A 25866-nucleotide genomic window follows, 5' to 3' on the forward strand; every position below is an offset into this window, starting at 1 on the left:
CTCATTGGTGGATCAGATGGATTTTTATGTACCTTTGGTAACCCCTGTATTATAGGTATAAGGGGATTCGAAACAGCAAGATAATCATAGATGTCCTTGGTAATAAGGCCTCCTCTAAACACATCTATCAAAGAATTAAAGACCGAACTAATAATCAAATGTACATCTTTCTTATAAAATTTCTTTTCACTTAAGCTTTCCATGGACCTAACATAATGTGCTGTGTCCATAATAGTAAAAAGTCCACCTTTATCTGCAGGTTTAATCGTGATTAATTTGTTGTCCTGCAGATGCCCTAGAGATATTTTCTCTTTAAAGCTAAGCTTATATCTAGTTCTCACATTAGGCTTAAAATTAACATTATCATAGTATTTAAAAAGTTCATTCTCAGTGAGCTTCATATATGCATCAACTAAAGGGTGATTAACAGGAACAAAATCACTCAACTTCTTCAAAGAATGCATTGACCCAGAGGCTACCTCTCCTACCTGTTTATTTGAATCGCCATGAAGCATGCAGAGCATAATGTTCCTGCAAAAAACTTTAAGATCCAACGCAGTATCTGGCAACCTTCTCCTACATGTAGGGATAACATTTAAACCTCTGGATAAAACTCTCCTTTCATCCAGGGAAAGTACATATGAAGAAATATTGAATATTAATAACTGTTCATTTTCCCCATTTTCTTCAGGGTGTGACTCTGTGTATTCCCCTGAATGTTTCCGCTTCTGGCGCCCACAACTCATGGACCTTGTCTGTCTCCCTCCTTGATCTGATCTGACTGGTAGGGGAAAAGAAATACCTTCACCAACATTATTATCAATATTTGGAAGAAGGTTACCATTTAAATGGTTGGTGTATGACCTAGGGCGAACTACTGGTTCAGGGGTGTCAGCAACAAAAGATGTCTTAGTAACAATAACATTGGGATACAAGTTTCCATCATTGTGTGCTTGTATACCCTGAATTCCACTAACATCAGATATGGATATGGTGTCAGCTTCATTGGCTCCAGAGACATCAATAGCATCACTATTTGGTGTTGGTATTATATGCTCAACATTCCCATATCAGAGCTGGCAGTTCCAATATCATTTAAAATCAAATCATTTGTAGAAGTAAAGAAGAATGCATAATAGTGTTTATAGTAAAAATGGGTTGGAATAGCCAGGTAATGGGATATTGGATGGCTGCAGGAGGACTCTGTGCTATATTTTTTGGTTTGTTGTTCTTTTGTTTGTTGTTTATTTGGTTGAACAATTCCATCGGAGTGATTACATTCCAGGTATAAATTATTATGTTATAAATTATATATTTGTACCTATTTACTGTATATTGTTTTGGATTTTTGATGTTTTTTTTTTTGATGTTTGGTTGGGATGATTCACACTGATCATGGACCTACTAGCAGTTTTTTTGTTAATAGCAGTATTTAGAGGCATAACATTTTCAGTATTCACAGAAACAGTATTAACAGAAAGTCTCCCTTTAACAGCAGGTGTATTCCGATCATTGACATCAACATTAACATTCATGTCTACATTACTACCATGTCTGGGCCACATGAAGACGTGGCCCAGTTTAAAGTCCTTGGTGTCTCTTAAAAATCTATCTTCTTCTGTTGTAACGAGCTTCCGTTCAAAAGCCGCTACGCCATCAAGTAGGCTCTCAAATAGAGGATTTACAATCCTTGCAGCAAAGTTGTTAAATATAAGCTCTTGTTTTTCTTTTATAACTTCTATAAGTTTATTCTCTTCAGGTAAGAAAAAATCAACAAGTAAACACATATACTTGCTGCTTACCTCAAGATTCAGCTGTTGCCAGCATGTTAAAAGTTCTGGATATTGCGAGCCCTGAGTTGGCATGTTGAACACTCGTAAGCCGTGTGGTACAATCCTTTTTTCAAGGCAATACTGAAAGTGATGTTGTTGCGCCTGCAACCTTTTCAGTTTCAGAAAATCCTTCTCAAGCTCCTCCATTAACTGTTGTAGCTGCTCCTTTTCACCGGTCGCACTCGCGATGTCATCACTTGTTGATTTTTTCTTACCTGAAGAGAATAAACTTATAGAAGTTATAAAAGAAAAACAAGAGCTTATATTTAACAACTTTGCTGCAAGGATTGTAAACCCTCTATTTGAGAGCCTACTTGATGGCGTAGCGGCTTTTGAACGGAAGCTGTTACAACGGAAGACTATAAAGATTTTGAGAGACACCAAGGACTAACTGGGCAACGTCTTCATGTGGCCCAGACATGGTAGTAATGTAGACATGAATGTTAATGTTGACGTCAATGATCGGAATGCTCCTGCTGTTAAAGGGAGACTTTCCATTAATACTGTTTCTGTGTATACTGAAAATGTTATGCCTCTAAATACTGCTACTAACAAAAAAACTGCTAGTAGGTTCATGATCAGTGTGAATCACCCCAATGATATTGGAACTGCCAACTGTGATATGGGAAATGTAAATAATGTTGAGCATATAATACCAACACCAAATAGTGATGCTATTAATGTTGTCTCTTGAGCCAATGAAGCTGACACCATATCCATATCTGATGAGGTTAGTGGAATTCAGGGTATACAAGCACACAATGATGGGAACTTGAATCCCAATGTTATTGTTAGTAAGACATCTTTTGTTGCTGATGCCCCTGAACCAGTTGTTCGCCCTAAGTCATACACCAACCATTTAAATGGTAACCTTCTTCCAAATATTGATAATAATGTTGATGAAGGTATTTCTTTTCCCCTACCCGTCAGATCAGATCAAGGAGGGAGACGGACAAGGTCCATGAGTTGGGGGCACCAGAAGCACAAACATTCAGGGGAATACACTCAAGAGTCACACCCTGAAGAAAATGGGGAAAATGAACAGTCATTAGTATTCAATATTTCTTCATATGTACTTTCCCTGGATGAAAGGTGAGTTTTATCCAGAGGTTTAAATTTTATCCCTACATGTAGGAGTAGGTTGCCAGATACTGTATTGGATCTTAAAGTTTTTTGCAGGAACATTATGCTCCGCATGCTTCATGGTGATTCAAATAAACAGGTAGGAGAGGTAGCCTCTGGGTCAATGCATTCCCTGAAGAAGTTGAGCAATTTTGTTCCTGTTGATCACCCTTTAGTTGATGCATATATGACGCTCACTGAGGATGAACTTTTTAAATACTATGATAATGTTGATTTTTAAGGCTAATGTGAGAACTAGATGTAATCTTAGCTTTAAAGGGAAAACAGCTCTAGGGCATCTGCAGGACAACAAATTAATCATGATTAAACATGCAGATAAAGGTGGACACATTACTATTATGGGCACAGCATATTATGTTAGGTCCATGGAAAGCTTGTTAAGTGAAAAGAAATTTTATAAGAAAAATCTGATTAAAGATGTACATTTGATTATTAGTTTGGTCTTTAATTCTTTGATAGATGTGTTTAGAGGAGGCCTTATTACCAAGGACATCTATGATTATCTTGTTGTTTCGAATCCCCTTATACCTATAATACAGGGGTTACCAAAGATACATAAAAATCCATCTGATCCACCAATGAGACCCATAGTGGCGGGTGGAGGTTGGGTCACTGAACCCCTTTCAGTTTATGGCGAAAAACATCTCAGACCAGTTATTAATTTGAATAAGTTTGTCCTTAGAGACTCAAAACAGTTCTTCATTGACCTTTATGACTGCATTAAGGATGTCCATGAGTCAAGTATGCTTTTTGTTAACTTGGATGTACAATCCCTCTTCACGGTTATCCCCAATGACCTTGGGGTTCAGTTTGTACATGAATATCTTACAGAACATAATGACCTCTCTTTGGTTCAAATCGATTTGGTCACTTATTTTTTGGAACTGATATTAGAGAACAACATTTTTACCTTCAATTGTGATATGTATATTCAGTACCATGGAGTCGCCATGGGCGCCTCATGTGCCAACAGTTATGCGAACATGTTTTTGGCACAATGGGAAAACACTGTACTGTTTGGCACAGAGGAATTTAAGGCACATGTTCTGTTTTATCGACATTTTGTCAACAACCTTTTCCTATTGTGGAGAGGCAGCGTGAAGACTTGCTTGCATTCCACTATATGATTAATACATTGACCACCTGCCTGGAATTTACTATGAATTGGTCATCTTCAAGAATTCAATATCTTGACCTTTATATTGAGAAATTGTGCAATGGCCTTATTAGTACAGGTGTGTTCCGTAAATCATGTTATAGGAATTCCATCTTGTTTAGGTCCAGTATGCACCCTGGATATATTTTTCGCAATCTGATTAGAGGGCAAGGTGTTAGGGCATCCAGGCTGAACCCTTTGGATGATTGCTTTTTAGAGGAACTTAATAGCTGAGGGAATAGACTGTTATCCAGAGGATAGCGAGAGGATGAGATCTCTGACTCATTAAATGATGTCCATGTTTTACGTCAGGGTATTGCTGCACCATATTTTGGCCCATTAAATGTCGGTAGTACTGATCATAAGTATGATACGAGCAAGTCACTTAAGGTCCCCCTTTTTTATACCTCTGATAATAGGGAACTGGTAGAAAATTTTAGTAGGAATTGGTCTATTTTACAAGTAGATACTGACATTAAACAGATAGTTGGTTAACGACCTAAGTTCTTGTACAAAAATAGAAAGAACTTGAAGAGACTCCTTTGCTATCAAAATAATAGTAGTGAGCATTTCAGTGGACGTGTTACTCATCCTTGTGGAGAATGTAATTTTTTGGTTCATAGGTTCATACTAGGCTATCTGCCCTAGGGCATTTATAAACCTAGCCAGAAAGTGTTTGGCTTTCGCCACACATTTTAAATTTATTTTGCTATGCCCTTTTTCGAGGTTAGTATACTGTGCCTCTGTCTAACAGTGACACAGAAGTGATACCTGGGGTAAACCTACAATCTCCCATCCACTCATCAAGATTCCTCTTGAAGAGAGTCAATGAGGGACTCTGCCTAACCTGGACTGGGATTTTATTCCAGAGTGAAGGGAGCCTCTGGGTTATGAATCTGTCCCTCCAGCATGTCCTATTTATTTCAGTGCTGAGGTTCAAGTCTCGAGCGTAGCTCAATGGGATTTGGATTTTCTGAGGTGCAGCATGTCCATTAATTCCGGGTTGGACATGGCTTTATACATCAGGCACAGATAGCCTCTGAACAGGCGGTATGCCACTGAGTAGAGCTGGAGTTTCTTTAACCGGGCAGCATATGGCATCTGTTTGAGCCCTTTGATCCTCTTGGTGAGGTACTTTTGGGGTCTTTCCAGTTGCTGCAGGTGTCTGGTAAGGTACACCCCAAAAGGGGCATTGTACTCAATTATGGGCCTGATGAGGGATGAGTAAAGAGGCATGATGACCTCCCCTGATCTAGATGTGAATCCCTTCATGATTAGGTGGGTATATAAAATGTTTTTCTAACCACTTTGGCCACATGGTTGTCAAATGAGAGATTGCCATCAACTTGGGTCCCCAGGTCCCTAATTACTTCTTCTGTACTTAATGGATTACCACCTATGTGGTAATTTGTGGGCACTTTGTTTTTGCCAAAGGGGATGACTATACACTTTTTGGCATTTAGCTTGAGGCCATGGCTCTGGCACCAGTTGTCTGTTTCTATGAGGCCCTTTTGGAGGATGCTTGTGTCGGCTGGAGAGTTGATTATGGCGCCCAGTTTACAGTCATCTGCGAATTTGGTTAGCCACAGTCCTTCCGTGTTGGCCTGTACCTCCGAGAAATATATACCGAACAAGAGAGGTCCCAGGACTGAGCCTTGTGGGACACCACTTATAACTGGTTTGGAGTCTGACATGGCTCCAGCAATTCTAACCATGTGGGTTCTGTCCTTGAGCCAGTTTGCAATCCATCTAGTGACATAGGGGGTTATATTTAAGCTGGTGAGCTTATCTATAATGCCAGAGTGGGGTATTGTATTGAAGGCTTTTGCGAGGTCCAGGTAGGCTGTGTGGACCACCTATTGTCCATATATTAACACTTCAGACAAGTTCTATCATCCGGACCTACATAGGGAATATCCCTTTCATGCTGATGCCACATGTAAAATGTCTAACATTATCTATTTAGCTGAATGTCAAACCTGTCACTGTTTTTATGTCGGTAAAACGAACAGACCATTCAAGGACAGAATCAGAGAACACATTTATAATATCAGGAAATGATCTGAGAACAATGCATTGGCTAAACATGTTATGCGACATGGTGATAGTCATTTTCACTTTAGGGTCCTTGAGGTTGTAGCACCCAGTATCAGGGAAGGAGATATCAGGAATCATACTGAGTTCAGAGAGACTAACTGGATTATTACTCTTAGAACTGATAGGGGGAGTGGATTGAATGAAAGAGCCTCCATCAAACCCCTACTAAAGAAATGGAGAATTCAGAAATTATTTTTTTATATACACTTTTTACATGTATGTTTATATTTTGTACATATAAGTTTTTTTTATATATATTTTTCATTTTATATATGTGGTTATATACAAGTCTTGTGTGTATATAAACTATTTGCACATCCATATTTATATATATATTTGTTGAGTGATATGAATGTCACTTTAAAAGTTTATTCCAGTTAATTTGGAATTCTCTTTTGTGATTGGGCCATTGGTATTTGAATCTTTATAAAAGGATTTCCCTCCATTATTGTGTTTTATGGTCTGAAGAAGCTTATTAGCGAAAGCGCTTACCGTATTTGTGCTGTGCAAATAAAAGATTTTATGTTTTTAAATCTATTGGGAAAGCCTGGTTGCTTCGTTGTGACATCTACAATATTATTCGTGATTCATCTTACTTACAACAAAGTATTTGCTTTGTGGGTTGTTTGCTACTTTTTTCAACCAATAATAAAAATATACATATACAAAATAAACATGCTAATCACACAATAAACATGTACAGCACATCTTTTATGCAAGATCTGGAGAGGTACGAAAAGCACTGAAGTGTGAGAAACAAGCTTTTAGTTTCAATTCTGCTTAAATATTTTAAATTGCACTTATAGTGACCTCTGTGGTGATGTGTGTTTGTATCAGTCTGCTTTTTTCCCCCATGTTTTAGCTTAAAAAATGATCAACTTGCATCTTTTAGTTTGTTACGGGACCTGGACTTGTAGTTCATTTGTAGTTATGGGAAGATTGTGAATTCCTGTAACATCTTGGCATCATTTATACACTCTACTGCACTTCTAACTCTACAAGTATAATTACTTGAAAAAGCTAGTTATTTGTATTTTGAACCCTGTCTGGGGCCTCTGCCTTGTAGTTTCATTTGCAGTTGTGGCACAACTGTAAACTCCTGCCAGATTTGAGCACCATTCAGTAATTTATTGGTGCATTTTTTCATAAGCAGTGTTTCTGGTAAATGTCTGCATAGTGTGGTCCCTCAGAATGTGACAGAACTGCAGTAGTTGCAGTATTGTATTTTCTGCTCCAGGACTGCTGCCTCAATGCTTTTACAGCAGTTTATATCCCAGTTTTGCAGCTAGTCTTGCAGTCTGCTAATCATTTACCTGCTTAAAGTTGTATTCCAGTGCTTTTCTTTCCCCCTGTTCTTTGGGTTTGCCCCCACCTCGCAGCATTACAATCTCTAGTCATCACATGTGCCCAGCAGAAAGCAGCCTTCTACTTTCACCAAGAATGATGTCACAATACAAAACTGTCCACTCTAAGCTTTCAAATATTGGCTAAAACATTATTCTCTCCCATAGAGCCTTTATATGCAATGCCAAACTGACAAACCTTCCAGCATACCAAAATCTACCTAGGCAAATTTAAAGGTGCCAGGAGTCTAAACAATAAGCTTCACTCCCTCCAACCTCTCCTAACCTTGGAATAAGTTGACATCTGTGCAGTTGCTGAGACATGACTTACAGCAACAGAGAGTAGCCCAGCAGTGCAAGGCTTCAATGCCTTCCACATAAACATTTAGACCAGCAACTACACAAACAGGGACTAAATGTGGAGGTGTCTAGATTTACATCAATAACAAGCATACTTCGAGGTGGTTAAACAGGGTGATGCACTGGTGTTCATCCACATCCAGATTACCATAGACAAAGTCTTATTCTATATCCTAACAAGTTACAGGTCATCCTCTACGTCCCATGAAACCCATACCTCATACTTAGTTCTACTGGAGATGCTTACCATTCAACCAAACACCATATTCATGGGTGACTTTAACCCTCTATAAATTGGGAATCCTTCACAACCTCAAATTTCCAGATGCTGACAACCTCAAATTTCCAGGTGCAGAGATTCCATGACTTTGTAAATACAAACACCCTGGACCAGTTAGTAGATATACCTACTAGAGGTACAAACGTATTGGATCTGGTACTCACAAATATGGGGCAATCCCGCATCCCCCTCCCCCAGTGTTGTGCCTCTCTGCTATGGTCAGACCACAAAGTAGTTGCCATCAAAATTTTAAAAAATTCTGTAACCCCAGCAAACCCTGTAATCGTTCAAAACTACTCCATGGCAAACCACTTTTTGTTACATGATAATCCAAGAAAGTTTCAAGCCCCTCCAATCCTACATAACACAGCAGGCTATGAGGCATCAATCACAGAAGCTCTGCACAACCATGTCAATGACTGCATACAAGCTTATGGGCCTACCAGACCTAAGCCCAAAAATAACTCAAATAAAACAAACCACCATGGTGGAATACAAAATTAAACAGGCTTTATAACAAAAGAAAAAAGTCACAGCTAAAATTAGGAAGTCCAACACCAAAAAAGATACACTCCCAGACTGAATAAACAACTCACAGGACTAATTAAGTAAAGCAAAGCAAATTTTAAAGTAAAGCAAAGCAAATTTTAAAGTAAAGATAGCATCTCAGGCCAAGGACAACTATATGGCCTTCTTTAGCAGTGTCCACAATATCAAAGGCAGCACATGGCAGTGTCCCGAACTTTTAGTAATGGAGCCATGTTCATGAAACTGACAGATATAGCAAAATCTTCTCAATGAAAAATTCAGCTCCAAACTTAACCACCTCTCACCCTAGCTGCCCCCAAGGGAATACCATCTAAAGTAATCCTGCCAACTATCAGTAAGAAACACATCATACATGCACTAAGGTCAAAAATACAGTTTTGATGGGCCCCAATAATATCTCAGGATGCCTCCTAATGGCCTGAAATATAACCCATCAGGGTCACTAGTGTTACTATTCACCCACAGCCTCCGCACACACCTCTGCCATGCAAATGAAACACTGGAACGGTCATCCCTCTGCACAAAGGCAAACCATCAACTGATCTGGTAGCCTGACTAGTCTCATATGCAAAGCTATGGAAAAAAAATCATCAGGGAAATGTTTAACAATGACATAGGAAACCTTCAGACACTGGACACAACCTAATCTGGTTTAATCAAAGGCAGGTCATACCTACTGAACCTGGTGGACTTTTTTGAGAAGGTCTTCAAGGCAAAGGATAAGGACAAAACTATGAATACTGCCAACCTTAACCTAGCTAAGGCATTTTATACAACACCCCATTCAGGCATTAAAAACAAACTCGTGAAATTAAGCATAAACCCCTATGTAGCTCACTGTACACCCAGCTGACTCACATACAGGATCCCATGAGGTTAGGGTTAGAAGGACTACCTGCACCAAAGATGCCAGCCACCAGTGGAGTCCCCAGAGCCCTGTGTTGGGTCTGCCCCCCATCTGCATCTATTTTTGGAAGGCAAGGTCAGTATCAAGAGTCTCTAGCTTACCAAGTTTGCAGATGATTGCAAGCTAGGAGCAATCACAGCAACCACCAGGATACTAACATCTTACAGGAAGGTCTAACACAAATAAATGGTGCCAAAGCCAAGGCTTAAAACTCAGTGCCAAGAAATGCACATGTTGGCACCTTTTGGGAAGTCAACCACACAGAGAAACTATCTCATTGATAAAACACCAATAAAAGTTGACTTTCAGCCAACATGCGTCTAAGGTTTGCAGAAGAAAGAGGTAATTGGGAAGATATTTTTTGGGGGAGTGTAATTAATTGGCAGGCTTTAAAAAATTCCCTGCAGAACACTCACTCGGACAGAAATACTGACTAAGCAGAAACTATTAGTTCTGAAATGTGATATAGAATCATTATTACCCAGACACAGTAAGGGCTTGCTGAATTTTATTTTGGTGACTGCCAAAAAAAGCAATTACTTGAAAATGGAAACCAAAATCTAAACCAACTGTACTAGAAGTAATGAATATAGTAACAAAGATAAAAGAACTGGAAGTGGAACCTTTAGAAAAAGGTAGGAGCAAATTACATAGAAAAAACTGGAACTGTAGTAACAATAACTACATAATAATGTTTTGGAGGAGGAATGAGGTTTAATGGAAGGAATTGAATGAGCTATGTAATGTCTGACTGACGATGATTGTACAGAAGGTAAGTGATGTACAAGGTTTGCAACTGAAAATGTCAACATGGATTGTTTTCATCTATATAAATGTATGATTGTCTGTGTCATAAGTGATAATTCAATAAGATGTTTCTTGTTAAAAAAACAAACAAACAAAAAAAAAACACAGGTCTAAGGTTGTAAGAAAATCATTCCATCACTCAACTTAGAAAGTATGGGCACGTCTAGATCCAGGGAAGTCATTGTGCCACTGCACTGAGCCATCAACAGACCCATCCTTGAGTATAACCCCTCCTTCGGTATGTATATGCAATAACTGGAATGCCCACAGAGGTTCCTCACAAGGCATAAACACAATGTCTTGCGTAGATTGCCTCAGAGCCCTGTCTCTATACTCGTTTCCTACACATTGCTGAGAAAAAACTAAATGAAAACTCTAGCCAAGCTAGAACTTCCACTAAGTGACCTTTCAAACCTCTTGCATGAGAGGCACATGGGATATATGCAAATGACCCTTATGAATGTCAGGTGTTTCAGCTATATGGCTATTCTGAAAGCCCATGACTTTTTTTCTTAAGTTGTTTTAATGGAAAATTTCAGGCCAATAAAGCCAAACCCCAGTAGCTGTGGATATGCATATTTCGGCCTTATGACCTCGTCAGCACACCACAAGCAGAGTGTTTGACTAAGCATAAGAAACACAGAACTGTTATACCCAGCTCATGTCTATTGCCATTAGGGTGACTGCAAAATATCCCAACAAACAAGCTAAGAGTGAGAAGGTCACACAGAAAAAAACAGTAAAAACTAAATGAAAACTTCAGCCAAGCTAGAACTTCCACTGAGTGACCTCTCAAACCTCTTGTATCAGACAGTTTCATTTAGTTTTTACTGACTGAGAAGGTCACACAGAAAAAACAATCTCTTTTAGTTTATACACTGCTGAGAGGTGATTTATGACTGGCATAACAAGGCATCCTTGAATCACAGTCTGCTAAGGATTTAAATAACACATGCTAGAAGGACAGGTATGCATCTCAGAATCCCCATTCTCTGAAACAGGTTTCTCATTCATGTGGAGCAGAGCCTTCCCCTAACCCCATTCACGCGCAATTTAGACTAGTGGATGGGAAATCAGAAATTCATCCCTGGTCTGACACCTATGTCTCTATTGGCGAGAGGCAGCTGTTAAATTATGCCCCAACATACATATACCTCCATAAAATAACCTCTAAGGCACAATAACTTAAGCGACACATTTGAGTTGCCCAGCAAACTACTACTTATTGTTGTTACATAACTGCACAATGTAGCAGTGCAGTGACATTAGAGGACACTTGCCATAAATGTAGATGCTAGAGTGTATTCACTTTTGCAGTCCTGACTTGTGGGATTTCCTGCCGTGAAAGCCCTTGGCCAGCCCAACTACCAGAAACAACTCTTTCCCCTCCCAGGCTGGTAAACGCCCTGAATGCTGTCCATATGCTCGGGTATAAAAAGAGCCGGCCTATGTCATGATATCAGTATTTTCTTGTCCTAATGAAGGGGACTCTAACAGCAGGGTAGCCAAGGGTGGTGACCCTTGGCTGGATTAGTTGGGTTATTAGGGTAGCCAAGGGTGGTGACCCTTGGCTGGATTAGTTGGGTTATTAGCAGACTACCTTGATGGCTAAGGGGGCTGGAGGGAGGGAAGGACGACTGCAACAATGGACACACACTAACATCTACATTTATGGAAAGTATATACAACTGCACTATGTTCTTTGTGATTCACTCTTGCAGTCCTGACTTGTGGAAAAATTCCAAAAGTTGAAATGAAAGAGAAAAGAGATTACAGAGGATGTCCTGTCAGGTGGCAGTGGCAAATCCTGCTCTAAACTTGGAAAAAGCTACCAAGTGGTAGTGCTTTGTGAAATTATGTACTGATGACCGGTGGCTGCTTCCAAGGTGTCCTTAAGTAGGGACCCCCTTCAGAAAGGCTGCAAAGGTAGCTGTGGCCCTAGTTAAGTGCAACCTAATAATTTCAGAGGCCTTTTTGCCATGATAGTTGTAACAGAAAGAAACGCAGTGGGAAATCCATTTAGAGATAACCTGTTTAGAAGCAGTCATCCCCTCAGAGCAGGGGCAAAGGTAATAAACAGTTGGTCAGAATTTGTCAAGGCTTTTAATCTGTCCAGATAAAAGCGGAGCTGCTTGTGCACATCCAAGGAATTAAGTATTCTTTACCCTTTGTTCTGACAGTTCAGGAAGAATCTAGGCAGATGAATGGCTTGCTTTAGAGAAGTATCCGTGATCATCTTGGGCATGAAAGAAGGATTAGATCAGAGGGAAACCCTGTCTTGGTGGTAGATAATAAATCGTTCCACTGACATGAGGGTCTGTAACTCCAATACCTTCCTGGCTGAGGTGATGGAAAACAGCCCTGCTGCTAAAGAAAAGTACAGTTGTGTACACTTACCATAAATGTAGATGTTAGAGTGCATTCACTGTTGCAGTCATCACATTTGGGTTATCTGCTTGGAGGTAGCCCTCAGTAGGCCTGATTATCAAAGTCTTCAGTCCTGCGTCGGTTGCTATCTCATCTTCCATGACGTCAGGTAGTCAGGGCTATAAAGCATGCAGCCGACTCCATTACATCAGTTTTTCATTCCCCAGATGTCAGGTGCCCCCATAATGGGAAGCAATTAAATATAAGACAACACCTCCAACAAAAAAGCAAATGCACCAAAAAGCTGTAAGCATAGTAAATAAGAATAGAGGTATAGTCATTAGAAGTCAGGGGGCTGGAAGGAGGGTAACCAGGACTGCAACAGGGAATACACTCGAACATCTACATTTATAATAAGTGTACACAACTGTACTATGTTCTTTGTGTTTCACAGTTGCAGTCATCACATTTGGGTAGATTACCAAAGCTAAGGATGGAAGGAGGCAATTAGCATTAGGACCAGTTAAAAGACCCTGCAAGACAGCAGTGGCAAAGCCAGCTCTGGAATTGACAAGTGGTAATGCTTGGTGAAGGTATGTACAGAACTCCAGGTAGCAGCTTCTAGGATGTCCCTGGTAGGGACACCTCTGAGAAAGCCTGTAGAGGTAGATGCAGCCCTGGCTGAATGTGGTCTTATCCCCATGTGGGGTAGGTTTTCCATGGTGCTTATAGCAGACATGAATGCAATGGCCTATCCACTTAGAAATGGTTTGCTTTGAAATGGCCTTCCCCTCTGCCCCTGCAGCAAATGCTACCAGCAGCTGTTCAGATTTCCTGAGAGGCTTAGTTCTGCAGCAAATGCTACCAGCAGCTGTTCAGATTTCCTGAGAGGCTTAGTTCTGTCCAAGTAAAATCTAAGTTTTCTGTGCACGTCCAAGGAGTGCAGTATTCATTCCCATTTGTTCTGTGGATTAGAAAAGAAGGTTGGCAAATGAATGGACTGATTAAGGGTCACACTGGATATCATCTTGGGCATAAATGAGGGATTGGTCCTGAGGGACACCTTGTCCGCATGAAAGATGATAAAAGGCTCCACTGCCATGAGGCCCTCTAATTCAGACACCCTTCTTGCTGAAGTGATGGCTAGAAGGAAGGCTGTTTGCCAAGAAAGATATTTCAACTCTGCATTCGCAGCTGGCTCAAAGCGAGGAAGAGTGACCTTTTCCAATACAAAGTTAAGTTCCCAGGGCTGGAGTTGGGGCTCTCCTGGGTGGTCTTAAGTTTCAGGCCCCTCTGAGGAATTGCTTCAGCACTGGATGAGTGAAGAGGGGTGGTTCTGTGTTGTAATGTGCTGAAATGGCTGAGGCATGAATTTTGATGGATGAAAAGGAAAGGCCCTTGTGAAGCATCTCAGTTAAGTATTGAAGAATATGGGGTAAATTGGGTACTGCTGTGTCCATCCCATGAGTTTGGCTCCAGGAACAGAATCTTTTCCATTTTTCAGCATAGGATTTTCTAGTACTAGGCCTCCTTGCCTCCAAAATGACATCCAATCACTTGCTTACTGAGAGATGGTAATGGAGAGGTCAGGTAATTAGCCAGGCTGCAAGGTTCAGGGTTTGAAGCTGTGGGTGCAGAATCTGGCCCTCCTGCTGGGACAGCAGGGCAGGGGTCTGAGGCAGGTGCCATGGTTCCAGCAGTGACACACTGAGCAAGAGGGGGTACCAGTGTTGACGTGGCCAGTCCGGTGCAATCAGTATTGTCCTTGGTTTGTCCTGTTTGATCTTTAGTAGTACTTTGGAGCGGAGAGGCAGAAGAGGAGAGGAAAGGCATAAACTGGTTTTTCCAGGTGAATGACAGGGCATCCACTTTCCAAGCTTGTTTATGAGGAGTCCTTGTGCAGAATTTGTCCAATTGGTAGTTCTGAGGGGAGGCATACAGGTCTCTCTCTAGGCTCCCCCATTTGTTTCTCAGCATGTTCAATATCTTTGGTTCCAGTTTCCACTCATGTGGGTCCATGAGATTTCTGCTTAGGTCATCTGCCAGTGTATTTAGCTTTCCTGGCAGGAATGAGCCTGTAGGTGCACTTGGTAGCTCAAGACTGTGTTCCACAGAGCCATGGCTAGTCTGCAGAGAGGGTATGAGTGGGTTCCCCCCCTGCTTGTTTATGTACCACATAACAGTGGTCTTTACCAATAATTGTCCTGGAAGAATGTGGTCCTTGAAGGCTGTCAGAGCATTCTGTACAGCTAACATTCCTTTTTGAATGATATGCAGGTGCATTTGACTTGGGTTCCATTTGTCCTGAATGCACTGCACTGCCCTGCCAAGTGAGCCCCCCATGCATAGTCTGATGCGTGTTATTAGGGTTTGGGCTGCAGGGGGGTAGAGTGAATGGCAATCCCTTGTTTTGGTGGCAGGCCTCTGCCCACCAAAGGAACTCTATCTTTAGACAAGGTATGATAGCAATCATAGATTCTAGATCCTGAGAATGTTGACACCATAGGCTTTTTAGATACCATTGTAGTTTCCTCGTATGCAGTCTAGCATATGTAATTAGTAGAATGCAAGAGGCCATGAACCCCAGTGCTTGCAGTATTTTCCTTGCAGATAGCTGGATCTTTGTGGCTGGTAGATTGAAGTAGGCTGTCAAATTAACTTGTTTCTCTGGCATGAGGTAAACCATCTGGGAAGTTGTATTCAAGCTTGCTCCCAGGAATACTATTTGTTGGCAGGGTACAAGATTTGATTTCTTTTCGTTTATGGTGTACCCCAGAGAAGTTAACAATTTCTTTATAAATGATTTAATAGTATGTCCTGGCTTTCTGCCTGAATTAGACAATCATCCAGGTATGGGTATATTTTAATATTTCTTTGCCTGCAAAATGCAATGAATGGAGCGAGGCACTCTGTGAATACCCTGGGCACAGTAGATAAGCCAAAGGGCAGTGCAGAGAACTGATGGTGCATGTTGCCTGCTCTAAAGCGTAGGTATCTACTGCAAGATTCCCTTATTGTGATGTGCAGGTAGGCTTACTTTAAATCCAGTGTTGCCAATCAGGCATTTTTGCCTAACATTTTGAATTTTGGGATCACCAAAAAAGTGTTTAGGATAGACAGGTCCAGGATAGGACGCCAGGAGATGTCTTTCCTGGGTACCAGGAAAAGTAGAGTAAAAACCTTGCCCCCATTCTTCTTATGGGACAGACTGAATAGCCCTGATGCTTAAAAGAGAGAGAACCTGCTTTTGGGCCTCTGCCCACTTACTTTGGGGCAAGTCTGGCCAACCGTTTGGGGTTGGTTAAGGAGTGGAAGTGGAATCTTTATCCCTGAGAAACTATATTTAGAACCCAATTGTCCTGGGTAATGAGTTCCCAATTTTTTGCATGCAGGGCGAGCTTTCCCCCTAAAGGAACAGTCAGGTGAGCAGGGCTTGGAAGGTTTAAGTCATTGAGACAGTTTACCATAGCGGGGAGTTTTACTACTCCCTGCTTTGGAAGTGGGAGCCCCCCACTGCTTAGTCCTGTGAGCACCCTGGGACTGAAGCCTGGGTGTTATGCTGGTTCTGGGTTTGGACTGAGAAGGCCTGGAAGAGGCAGGAAAGGACCAATTCTTAAAGGGCCAATGCCTACTAAATCTGTAAGGCTGTACTTGCAGGAAATCTTTAACAGTTTGCATAGATTTAGCTTCTTCCTCCATCTTTATAAGTACTTCTGCTTTGTTGCCAAACTGGCAGTCTTGGTTTAAGGGAGCATTCAGTAATTTAGCTTTAACATGATCTGGCAAATATTGCTCCTTAAGCCAAGCATGCCTTCTAAGTACAGACCCAGTGACAGCAGCCCTGCAAGATGCCTCTAATGAATCAAAACCACAATGCAAGGTACATTTTCCCACTTGTTCAGCAGAATGCATTAAAATCCTGTAATTCTTTATTTTGAGCACAGTCAGGAATCAACATAATTTTCTGTTTAAGCAATCCAATAATATGCTGCTGATACTTCAACATATGAAACTGGCATTTTAAGGCCCTAATGGCCAACGTTGTAGAACTGTATACCTTCTTACCCCATCTATCCAGCGCCCTGGAATCTCTATCAGAGGGGGTAGGATTTTTGGCAGTAGTGGCCTTAATGCCCTTGGGACCCTGTGAAATGATCTCAGGATCCGCAATAGGATTTTTAAAGAGGAACTTGTGAGAGTCAGGTACCTTGCAATACCCATCAGGTTTTCTGGGAGCAGGAGGTAAAGTGTCAGGGACCAGGCTAGATTCCGAGAAGGCATCATCTACAATATCCAGTACAGGAGAGATAGCTAAAGGCCTGTGTTGAGGCAGGAGTAAGAATTCCCTAAGCCTCTTTTTGGAGTCAAGAGTAATCCTGGCTTTCCCAAAGGAAATGCTCCCTAAGCGTATGCAAGGTTTCACCAAAAGAGAAATCCTCTGGAGGGGAAGCAGAGGGAATGGAGTACTCTGCTTCAGAATCCTCACAGGTAGATAAGGGCAAATCCTGGTCATCAGAAAAAACAGAAATTTCAGAATCCTGATCAGAAGAATCAGAAGGAAAATCCATTCTAGGTATCTTAGAGGGAGAAAGGTGACTTCCGCTGATTAGAGTAATAAGGTCTTCAGCCATTCTTATTTGTTTTTTAGGCATAGGGGCCTGACCATGCCATCTGGGCATTGGTTTTCTGGGCACAGATCGAGTTTTAGGCCTTGAAGAAGATGGCTTTGGCTTAATATGCAAGTCAGTAGGCCTGAATACACCCTCAGAAGCTGGTGCCCGCACAGCGGCTCTGGACCCATACAAGGTAGAGACATCCGCAGGTTCCACAGTGAAAGAATCACCTTGCAGCATACCGGACTCCAAATGGGTCTCAGTAGAGGCCTGCGAATCTGAAGTAGCGGGTATCAGGGGTCACAAAAGCACCTCACTGAGTACTGGCGAACTGGCGACTAGCTTAGAAGCGTCGGTGACAGCTCTGGACCTATGCGGTCTGTCTCTGTCTTTATCTTTGCGTTTTTTCAGAATGTCGGTAGTCTGGTGGCTTACCGAAGCCATTTCTGAATAATTGAACAGAAGACCAAACTATTTAGATGCGAAAATGAACAGACGATAAATAGTATGAGGTTTGAATAAGGTAAAAAAAAAACTACAGCAAGGTACGTCGTGGTCTAGGCCTAGGCAAGGAATGCAGTATGAATGAAAATCTTTGAGATATTTGCTTTCCACAAGAAATACAATTGTTAACTTTTACTGACATCGGTTTAGAGCAAGAAAAAGGTTCCCCAACGGGGTACTTAGCTTAGCTGAAGACTTGGATCTGAAACTCAAAAACAAAAATTTCAGGAGTCGGCCGACCGGCATTTGCGAACTGCTTCTGCTTCGGGCACCGCACAGCAAGAAAGACTGATGTATTGGTGTTGGCTGCATGCTTTATACACCTGACTACCTGACGTCAAGGAAGATGAGACAGCAACCAATGCAGGACCCAAGACTTTGATAATCAGGCTGACTGAGGGCTACCTGCAAGCAGATAACCCAAATGTGATGACTGCAACAGTGAAACGCAACAAACATCTTGAGAGGAGCATTAGCTGCAGGTTCAAAAGGGAGCAAAGTCAGTTTTTCCAGGATAAAACTGAGGTCCCGTGGAGGAGTGGGTTTCCTCCTGGGAGGTCTAATGTGAATGACTCCCCTAAAAAACTGTCTTAACAGGGTATGGAAAAAGAACAGAGGAAGAGTAGGAACGTGGGCTGAAATGGCAAGTGCATGAATTTTAATGGAGGAGTAGGAAAGGCCGTTATACGCCACACCGACCAGGTATTCTAGAATGGTAGTAATGTGTGCTGAATTGGGATCAAGGTGGTGCTTCTAGCACAAAATAGAGAATCTTTTCCATTTGTCTGAATATGATTTGCTAGTGTAGGTCATCCAGACTCTAAGAATTGCCTGCACCTGCTTAACTAGAGTAATGCTGCAGTTGGGTGCTGCAGAATTATCCAAGATGAAAGGCTAAGAGTCTGAAGACTGGGGTGCACAATCCTTCCCTTGTTTTGGGTAAGGAGTTATACCCTCCTAGGTAACAGCCATAGGCTCTGACTGGTGAGCTTGAGGAGGAGAGGATACCAGTGCTGTCTTGGCCAGTTTGGTGATATCAGTATTGCCCTTGGACCCTCTTCCCTCATCTTTGGAAGTACTCAAGGCAAAAGGGGTAAGGGGGAATGAATAAATGAAGATACGAGTCCATGGGAAGGAGAAATCATCTGTTTTCCAGGCAGATTTCTGTTTGATCCTGGCACAGAATTTTTTTCAAGTCAGCATTGTCCTTGTTGGCAAAGAAGTCTACTTGGGGGACTCACCATCTCTGAGTTATTCTGAGAAAAATTTCCTAATGCAGATGGCATCAGGTCTATGCTGAGGTGATCTGATACAGCATTTTGAACCCCAGGAAGACTTTATGCCATGAAGTGTAAGCCCAGACAGTGTGCAGTTTCTCAGACTTGTATCACTAGGCGGCACATGGGATAAAAGTGTGTGCCTCCCTGCTTGTTGATGTACCGCATGACTGTGGTGTTGTCTGTTTTTACTAACAGGACCCCGGTTCCCATTTTTCTTTGAAGGCTATCAGGCCTTTTTATACTGCAATAAGTTCTTTCCAATTGATGTGTCTGTCCTTGAACTAAGTGAGCTCCCCGGGCGATCTGTGAGGCATCCATCCATGATGAGGGTTTGGCCCTGTGCAGTGAAACTAAAGGTAAGGCCCTGATTTTGGGTGGAAGTCTGTACCCACCAAGCAAACTCTTGTTTGAGACAAAGGATTGGCTGCATCTCACTTTTTGTGACCAAGAGTTCTGGCAGGTCAATTTTAGAAGACTAACAGACGTTATGATGACACGTGTAGCTAAACTTGAGGTTCCCCCATTGTGGAAACTGGGGAAGTTTTCCTTTGAAACAGACAACCACTTCAGAGCAAAAAGCGGCTAAGAAATTATTTTGTAGCAATGCAACTGCCAAGTTAAGTAGCTGCACATACAGTTCTTGCTGACTGAAAATAAATGCATATTAAAGTCATAAAATGCAATGAATGGCTTGGATTTAGAAATTTCTGGCTCTAACAACATAGCAGGACTTGATCTGCTCAGATAAATTTGCACATCTGTTTGATCAACTTGTGATGCCTGTGTACTGGCCCAGCAATCAATGAGTCTCAATGACAGGAAAGGTCAAGATCTCAGCCTAGCTGGCAAGCTAACCTTTAGTACCCTCTGTGCCCAACCAGTGTTTCGTGTCCCTGCCCAAGTAGCTGACACACACTTTGAGATAAGTATTTATACAACTTCACAGACACTCCTGGGATAGGCTGACAGGTTCTCCAGCTGTGCCCCTTTACCCAGACTATACGGTATTAATTACTGCCACAACCAGCTAATACTTCTCAGCTACTCAAAGGCCCTTAAAAGGGTGTCCAATTATTACTGTGCAATATTATTATCCAATAGTAGTGCAACGTAAGCAATCAAGGGTTATTGGAAGGGCTTAATAAAAGGTCACTTATAAGCATGCAATGAAGCTTAAATTATCTCTACATAAACCAGCCACAGTTGAAAAGAGTTTAAAAATATTTAATAATAAATACTAAAACACAAGACAATACTACTACACCACAGTGCTATTCAAGAGTTCAAAGATCACACAGAAACAAAATAGTAGTACAGTTCTGACATAACAGAAAAACAATTAGTCTAATCTTTTCTAATTTCCTAGCTATTGCTACAAGAAAACACACTTCTAAAATAACTTACTTAAGAGCATAGGCAATGCTGAGTTTTATGCCCAAGATCAAAATGCTTCATAATCTCTGGTTCTCACTGTTTAAATTGAAACTGCATTTCTGCTAAACATTACATCATCTTTTATACCTTCCTGGCTCCCAGGCCACACAGAAACTGCATTTATATTCTTTTACACTTAGAGCAATAAAGGACATTCAACATGTAAATTCTGGTCATTAACTTTAACCTTAAAACAATAGGCAGGAAGCCTTCCTCTAGCCGAACTGGAGCAGACTTGTAAAATATCAAAGGCAGTGATGAAATAATTTTAATTTCTAAGGACCAACAAGAAATGCTTGACTTGGCTTTCTTTACAGCAGATGGCAATGTTGCCACATTGTTTTAAGTTCAACATTCACAGTATTTACAAATAGAATTATGTACCAAATTCTATTCGACTAGGCTGGCAGCCTTTACCCTTCTCTACCAGTCTTCACACATCTCATCAGATTTATTACTGGCTTAGAGAAAGACAAAAACACAGGTACCAGATGAACAGCTCGGTCTTCACCTCAGAGCCAATAGTATGTATAAAAAGTCAAACTGCCACAGTAGAAGGAAATTTTTTTATTGCAAGGACAAAGTGATATATAAATATATACTTTCACAGTAACCAATCAGTTAAGACAAACAAATATTTATATCAGACTCAATCCATTTAAAAATAGAAGAAAAAACATAAGTAGACATAAAACTGTTAAACAGTATGCAAGTTCATGTTTTTTTAATTTTTAGTTTTAGAAGTTCTTGAAGAAAATATCACAAGGGTGACATTAGAAATAGAACAGAAGAGGTTGAGCAAAAATGGATTCTGCAACAAAATGCAGACAAATACCCAGGCATTAATGAAACTTTTCTTTGAAACCATTTTTAAAGGCAAGAGCCTTAAAGCACTAATTCCATTCTACTTGGTCCTATAGGCATTCACATTTGAACTTGCATACTGTTAACAGTTTTATGTCTATTTAGGTTTTTTCGACTATTTTTAAATGAATCGAGTCTGATATAAATATTCGTTTGTCTTAACTGATTGGTAACTTTGAAAGTATATGTATCAAGGAAGGTATGGTATGTTTTATTAAGTCTGCTGAAGCAACCTGGAAGGTTGTGAAAGCGCTCACTTTGTCCTTGCAATAAAGAATTTTCCTTGTACTGTGGCAGTTCGACTTTTTATACATATTACTACTGACTTAACTGCAACTGCTGCACACATAGAATGTTGCTTGTGTTTATAGAAGGGTCTGCAGTTAACTTAGAGATTCTGCATAAAAGCGCAGCAGTTGTACGCACTTAAGGAAAAATAATTTTTATGTTAGATGAGAATGGTACTCAAGCTAAGGTGCAATTCAAGTAAGGCATAGGTGATTGAATGTTTAACACCAGCTTCATAAATGTATGTCTTGATAAGAATCATGATCTTCTGAATTCACATACGTTCTCATTACAGTGTGAAAGCTATGTAATGCAAGGAACTCAGTAGTTACGTTAACGCAGAAAGTTTCATGCTGCCACTACCCCAAGGCAAAGTCAACCTCAGAGTTTGAATAATGAAGTAGGGGATGGGAAGGGTGGTGAAGGATCCCATATAAAAGACTTAGATAGAAATAAATTTCTGCTGTGCATTTACACTCTGCACATGTTTTGTAGTGGGGCCTTCAAATTTATTGAATTTGGAACAGATCCTAGAAAGCCACACTTAAAAATTTTGGACTTCAGCATGTTATTGTATAATCCCTGCCCTCCAGCAAAGACCTAAGACACACAGCTAGTCAACATATTAATGAAATGGGAACAGCCAACAGGCAAGTACATTAATCAAAGCTATCCATAAATAAAAGAGGTTAGGCATTTCACTAACTATAAAGACTATGTGAGAAGGCTTAACTAAACACAGTGTCTAGTTTTTATGAGCGGATCTGAACCAGTTCAACAAAGGACAAACAAGGACACATATGATGACTACTGCATCAGAAAAGAAAAGTGTGCTAATGTGACTCAAGTCAAACACTATATACTATTATGGAAAAACTATGTTTATGTAAAGCAATTTATGAAAGCATACCCTCCTCTAAGTTGTAAACTGGGTGCTGCATAAAAACACCCAATACATGTACACTGTTACTACATGTACATCTGTTTACTAATTATTTATATGTATAAATTAGTCTGTATTCCATTTTGTGTATACTTAATGCTTATAATTGAATTCTGCCATTTCTATAACACAGTAACAATGTGCTGCAATATTATACTGCCTATAGCCTGTGTTGTGGCTATAAGGGGTCCATGGACCACTCCACCTAACTAATTTAAAAATATGTTACAGAGTGCCATGGCTCACAATCTCTGTAGGAAGACCAGCCCAACAGACAAAAGCTCCTTTCCCCACACTTAATGACTTAGTCAAGAGGGACTAATGCTCAGCATCTTGAAAAATCAAAGAATAACTAGAATCTGATGCTGTCAGGTTTTATTTTAGGTGGACATAAAACTGACATCCTGACCGCTGGCAGCATTATCCTCCCCACCAACTTCACATAACTTGTAAATCTGTGGCTTCCTTTTGATTCTGATATAGGCCATGGTGCCTGTGACAGCAGTGAGCACTACTTAGTTGTCACTGTGTAGTCCCAACTGCACTGGTGGTGTATGGCAGGCATTAGAAGACCATGTTAGCAGACTTCAGTCTGCACTATGAAGCAAAAAGAAGTTGCTTATGAATATTCAACACAAGAAAAACTTTATAACAACAAATTCCAGATATGCTTTCTACCCAAACAGGTTTTATCACACTCACAGGATCATGCATGGGATGCAACACACTTCCCAGTCATTAAAATGTTACTAGAACATATTTTCATGTTTCAGAAAATTGACAAACATGGTAGTAATCACCGATCAAAACCATATGCTTAAACGTTGGCCCTTTTAAAGCACTCCGTGCCTTAGATACAAGAAATAAAAAAGTCTCCAACATAAAAGGCTCTGTTATACAGAAATGCTGCTATGTAGTACAAATGGAAACATTATGTATACATCTCAAGGCTACAAATGTGAACAATGACGAGGGAATGTTAAGTGAGGGAAAATGTACTTGAGTGAAACTGCCCAATAATGAAAAAGTGCTGAAAGACTATGCGCAAACCTGGAATTGCATATATCTTCATACAATATACGAAGGCACTGGTGGGGAACTGTAATATTAGTTTCACTGATTGCTGTTGTCTTCCAAGGTCTTGTTGTCCATAACGTTATCACCGTTTCCAAAGTCTCTGGGGCTATTGAGCTCAAGTTACTTCTCATGGCAACTGTATCACATACTCCAACAACTTGGCCCTGGGAAGGGAAACCAAAAAGTAAAGCAAACTTTAAGTGAAGCCAAGTGTAAAAAAAATGGTTCCAAAAAATGTGAAAACTCTCAAGATTGTCAACTAACTGTATTCATTTTAATTAATGCTATGAAATACAATCCAAGTTCTAAAATCCAAGTAGTCTGCAATTAAAAAAAAAAGTTATGCAAAAGATGGAGGTACAGTCTGAGAAAAATGTATATGCATGCTAAGGGGTATTTTTTTTCACAAAAGGTGGACATTTAGACTAACCACCCTAAATTGGCAGTAGTACCTAAAACAGTGGGAAAACTCACAAGAAAGTTTGAACTTTATTAAACAGGGTGATAGCATGTCTGCTCCAAAATTTATTTTAGGAATCCTTTCTGTGCATCAGCAACCTTTTGTGAAAAACATATTCTTACATGTTCCCCCAACATACAACCTCTTGTAATCCAATGTTATGCTCAACAAGTATATCCTAATATGAGAACACTACCCTCTGAATCCTATTTATGCCAGTCGTATCTAAAACACATGCTATATCTACTCCATTTCTCCTTTACAATGTATATATAAACCACATTTCAAACGGACGTGCAGTACACCACTACTGTTATGCAAAGCAGACTCAACTTATACTACTTCAAATTCTGAAGAATACACTTGGAATTTACCTTAACACAGTCATCAGCCATTTCTTCTCCTGATACTGATAATCCTCTTATTCACATTTTATGTAAGCTATGTGTGTAAATGTATGTGTATGTATGTTTATATCTATAATCTACAATATATATATATATATATATATATATATATATATATATATATATGTATATATATATATATATATATATATATATATATATATATATATATATATATATATATATATATATATATATATACACACACACACACACACACACACACACACACACACACACACATACATCATCTTCGTTCGGCTGTTCCCATTAGGGGTCGCCACAGCGGATCACCTGTTTCCATTTCTTCCTGTCCTCTGCATCTTGCTCTGTCACACCAACCACCTGCATGTCCTCTCTCACCACATCCATAAACCTCATCTTAGGCCTTCCTCTTTTCCTGTTACCTGGTAGCTTCATCCTTAGCATCTTTTCCCCCAATATACTCAGCATCCCTCCTCAGCACATGTCCAAACTAACGTAATCTTGCCTCTCTGGCTTTGTCTCCAAACCTTCCAACTTGGGCTGACCCTCTAATATACTTATTCCTAATCCTGTCCACCCTCGTCACACCCAGTGCAAATCTTAACATCTTTAACTCTGCCACATCCAGCTCAAACTCCTGCCTTTTTGTCAATGCCACCGTCTCCAACCTATATAACATAGCTGGTCTCACCACCCTCTTGTAGACCTTCCCTTTCTCTCTTACAGGTACTCGTCTGTCACAAATCACTCCTGACACTCTTCTCCACCCACTCCATCCTGCCTGTACTCTCTTCTTCACCTCTCTTCCACACTCACCGTTACTCTGAACTATTGACCCCAAGTATTTAAACTCATCCACCTTCTCCACCTCTACTCCTTGCATCCTCACCATTCTTCTATCCTCCCTCTCATTCACACACATATATTCTGTCTTAGACCTGCTGACCTTCATTCCTCTTCTCTCTAGAGCATATCTCCATCTCTCCAGGGTCTCCTCCAACTGTTCCCTACTCTCACTACAGATCACAATGTCATCTGCAAACATCATAGTCCATGGGGACTCCTGTCTGATCTCGTCTGTCAACCTGTCCATCACCATTGCAAATAAGAAAGGGCTCAGAGCTGATCCTTGATGTAACTCCACCTCCACCTTAAACGCATCCATCACTC

The 25866-nt window shown here is 40.6% G+C and overlaps 1 protein-coding gene across 1 annotated transcript in view; it reads right to left on the reverse strand.

The window, feature by feature from the left end:
* Nucleotides 1-25866, reverse strand: part of TPRA1 (transmembrane protein adipocyte associated 1) — a 1152100-nt gene that overhangs the window by 655418 nt on the left and 470816 nt on the right. Inside the window, exon 2 of the mRNA XM_044078540.1 lies at nt 23818-24008. Within this exon, the coding sequence (XP_043934475.1) occupies nt 23818-23975 (158 nt within the window). The 5' untranslated portion in view covers nt 23976-24008. The remainder of the gene's footprint in view (nt 1-23817; nt 24009-25866) is intronic.

This window comes from Protopterus annectens, chromosome 7.part1 (assembly GCF_019279795.1).
Source record: "Protopterus annectens isolate FY-2018-M chromosome 7.part1, PAN1.0, whole genome shotgun sequence".
NCBI classification, from domain to species: domain Eukaryota; kingdom Metazoa; phylum Chordata; order Ceratodontiformes; family Protopteridae; genus Protopterus; species Protopterus annectens.